Raw genomic sequence first — 3989 nt, 5'->3', positions numbered from 1 at the left:
TTACCTTCGGGACAAATTGAGGTCGCCGATTGGTCATTTGCTGACACGCCTACTGGATTGATTGACAGGTCGGAAAAAAGAAAAGAAAAGCGAGCGCTGGCAGCCTCAGCGGTGTTCTGTGTTTATATGTTGTTAATAAAAATATCTAAAAAATAAAAATAAAAACAGGGAGCGCTGGATCTACAGCCCACACATCAGACCAGCCATCAGGAAATCTCCAGACCCTCCCGCAGCCATGCTGGACCTGAGTTTAATTTGCTCATGACAAATTCCTTCATTTGTCACCATTTTAGTCATGGCATCAACGGAGGAGGAAGAGATCACTGCCTCTTGGCAAAAAAACTAAAGAAAAGGCCAGATCAGAGATGAAGAAGTGGAATTTAATACATTGGTGTCACATACAAAACAGTCCATCGCTGGGCAGTTTATTGTGCGACACTGCGTACACGTATGCGGTCGTAAAAATTTGAGCTTTGCACGGACATGCCCTGGGGGTACGCTCGTACCTCTGCGTACGTACGTGCATACCTCTGCGTATGGACGTACGTGGCAGTATACTGGGAGCTTTAAAAGTAGACAATGTGTCAGCCGTACGGACAGAAACTGGAAGTTGGTTCCACAAGAGAGGAGCCTGATAACTGAAAGCTGTGCCTCCCATTCTGTTTTTGAAAACTCTAGGATGCAAAATAAAAATTAAAAAAATCCACTGAAGTCTGAGAGCTTAGTGCTCTGTTAGGAACATATGGAACAATAAGATCTCGAATATAAGATGGACCTAAGTTGTTGAGAGCTTTGTATGTTAAAAGTAAGAGTTTGAATTTTATTCTAAATTTGACAGGGAGCCAATGGAGAGAAGCAAAAACTGGAGAAACATTATTTCTCCTACCAACTCTCATCAAAACTCTGGCAGCAGCATTTTGGATTAACTGAAGACTTTTTAAAGACGTTTTTGGATAACCAGATAATAAACAATTGTAACAGTCCAACCTAGATGTGATATTTACCAGTTTTTCTGCATCATTTTTGAACAAAATATTTTTAATCTTAGTGATATTATGCATTTGGAGGAAAGTGGTTCTGGTAATGTTTTTAATGTGAGGGTTAAAGACGTCCCGATCAAAAATAACACCATGGTTTTTAACTTTAGAACTGGAGGCCAAATTAATGCCATTCAGATAAAGTGAAAGGCTGCAAAGTTTAGTTCCTAAGATGCTCAGGTCCAAAAACTAAAACCTCAGTCTTGTCTGAGTTTAAAAGCACAAAATTAAGGTCACCCAGGTTTTCATGTCTTTAAGACATGCTTGTAGTCTAACTAACTGATTGGATTCATCAGGTTTCATGAACAAATGTAACTGTGTATCATCAGCATAACAATGAAAATGTATCCCATGCTGTTTAATAACTTTACCTAACGTAAGCAAGGTACTGTAATGAGTATTGGTCCAAACACTGAACCCCTGAGGAACTCCATAACTAACTCTGGTGTATACAGAAGATGCAATATTTGCATTTACAAACAAACTGGAATGTATCAAATGAATGTGATTTAAACCATTTTAGAGCAGTTCCTGTAATCCCAATATCATATTCAAACCTCTCTAGTAGAATTTTGTGATCAATTTGTGATATTGATTGTGATCGAATTTCTAAAATGTATTAATCAAATAACTGACTTTGTTTTTTCACCTACAAAAAAATGATGTTCAAAGCACCTCATTTCCCGATATCAGAGAGAAGTGTCTCAGGATATTAAACAAAAGCTGTCATCTCCTTAAGTTGGTCAACCACGAGGAAGTGGTTCATGTCAAGATGCTCTTTATAGCTTTGGCCACAGGATGGCGCTAAAGAAGACAGTATTGAAAAGCTTTGAGTGATAAACATTTTTCTAAACAAGCTTCAGTCCTTAAGAACAGCTTCCTTTGACCATCACTACTTTTAATCCTTCCCTGATTGATGGACAGCTGTTTATCTAAGGTCATTGCTTATGTCTTTCTGTCTTGACATTGCATCAAGACATCCAAATGCTGCAGAGGAGCAACAAACATTGTGCTCTGTGGGAGCTCACACTTACTGATGCTCAGTTACTTTTAAGTTAGTAAGGAAGCAGTAAGAGTGAACTTCATACTTTATAAAGTACCTCAGTGTTTGGGCTTAGATTGTCTCAGACAAAAAACAATAGTGTCATAAAGGATCAATAGGATGTCAGAGGGGGCCACATTTGAAAACGTATGTATAACTTAAACGTATAACTTGAACTTACCACTTTTATAACTTTAAATTAAAATTGAAAATTTATTTCAAGTCAATACATGAACACCATTCAGAAACCAGACATCTTTTATTATTTATTAACCTTTATTTAACCAGGCAAATCCCATTGAGCTCACAGACCTCTTTTGCAAGGGAGGACTGGGCCTGAAGGCAGCCTAACATGCATGTGTTTTTGTTGTTGGTGTTGTTGCTGTTTGTTGTTGTTGGTTTGTTTGTTTGTTTGTTTTGGTTGCAGGTCCCTCAAGAGTTTCATTGGTCTCATTTGACATCCTCTGACACATTGTCTGCAACAAAATACAAGATTATTTAGCTTTTTTTTCCCTTCAAACTTGGCCAATGGTCACAAGAAGTTTGCACCATTAAAATATGCTAAATTATTAACTAAAATGAGAAGCAATGAAAATATTTAACTTTTAATATATTAACTTAGGAACCAGACAACACGTTAACAAGGGCCATAATTGGTCCTCGGGCCTTGAGTTTGACATGTGGTATATTACAGTATATCACTTGTAGTTGTATTTATTTTTTTAGGACCTTGTAAAAAGTATTTATTACTATGCCCTGATACATAAAGCCTTCTGATTAAAATAAAGTATCCTTTTATTGGCTCAGTTTAAGACTTTAAATTGAAAGAATCTGTAATCTTGTGATTAAGAAGTAAACTTCTCCCTGATGTTGACATACTTTGTTATGCAGTGCAAGTCTCCAAAACAAAACTCCCCCACAGCAGAACAGGTTAAAGGTTGAATATTTTAGTGAAAGCAGAAGAATACATCTAAACTTACCAGGAAAAAGCTGCAAATTCCTCTTTTGGTAAAGTTTCCATTATCTCTGGTTTTGTTAGCTGTTCAGTTTTCTTTCTTTGTTTTCAGCTTCTTCAACAATGTCATCGGAATCGCAGACCCGCAGCATCTCATCCCACCCTCTTTCTGTAAAGGTTCCCAACTGGAGGAGGAGGAGGAGGAGGAAGAGGATCCAACCTCCTTCTTCAGCTTGTTTTAAAGGCTGTCAGGATTGTGGTGCAGTTTCTGCAAATGTGCAATTGTCTCTTCTTAGTAGCTTTCCTTGGTAAAAATGAGTCTCTAAATGAGCTGAAAGTGGATAAAAGATGCGACTTTCCAGTAAATCAGTTAAATCTAACATGAATAATTGGGTGTTGATATTTTCGCTGGTGTGCAAATCATAAAATGAAACTTCGATTATCAATAAAGTGACGTCTTCTTTATTTGACTTGCTCTACAACTATGAAAATCTGTTATCATGGCCCCCATTTGAAAACAAACCAACAAATGTTCTTGTGTAACTGATGAAATGAGCCAACAGGTAAATATTTACTCACATAAGCACTTAAGGACAACCATATTTATTAGTGAATGAACAACCATGTTAATGTCTGGGCTCATCAAATTATAGGACTGTCAGTGAATAATAAATCTTTAGTCTTCTCTCATTTCTCATTATTTTACTTTCATTTAGACAAACCTTTTGATACTTTTAAATTGGTCTTCACCAGTAGTTGTTCAAGCGTTTTAAAAGCCCTTCAAAGTGTTTTTGTTTATTATTTTATTAACATTTTATTAGGTAAGTAAAGGATGTTTATATTGTATATTAGAAGCAACATTTTAAATTGCAATCTGAAGATGTTTAAAGGGTTTTTGGACAAATAATCATCTAAAAACTCAGCACATCCATTTTCAAACTGACTGAAGAATTTT

General features: G+C 36.4%; 1 protein-coding gene across 1 annotated transcript in view; it reads left to right on the top strand.

Moving 5' to 3' along the window:
- The window catches only part of LOC119415267 (ependymin), a 10250-nt gene extending 6803 nt beyond the window's left edge, over positions 1-3447 (top strand). The window contains exon 6 of the mRNA XM_037682445.1: positions 3147-3447. Within this exon, the coding sequence (XP_037538373.1) occupies positions 3147-3276 (130 nt within the window). The 3' untranslated portion in view covers positions 3277-3447. The remainder of the gene's footprint in view (positions 1-3146) is intronic.
- Positions 3448-3989: the final 542 nt, after the last annotated feature.

This window comes from Nematolebias whitei, chromosome 1, assembly GCF_014905685.2.
Source record: "Nematolebias whitei isolate Nwh7 chromosome 1, NemWhi1, whole genome shotgun sequence".
Taxonomy (NCBI): Eukaryota; Metazoa; Chordata; class Actinopteri; order Cyprinodontiformes; family Rivulidae; genus Nematolebias; species Nematolebias whitei.
Note: the sequence above shows the minus strand (reverse complement) of the source record. Positions and strands in the feature narration are given on the sequence as shown.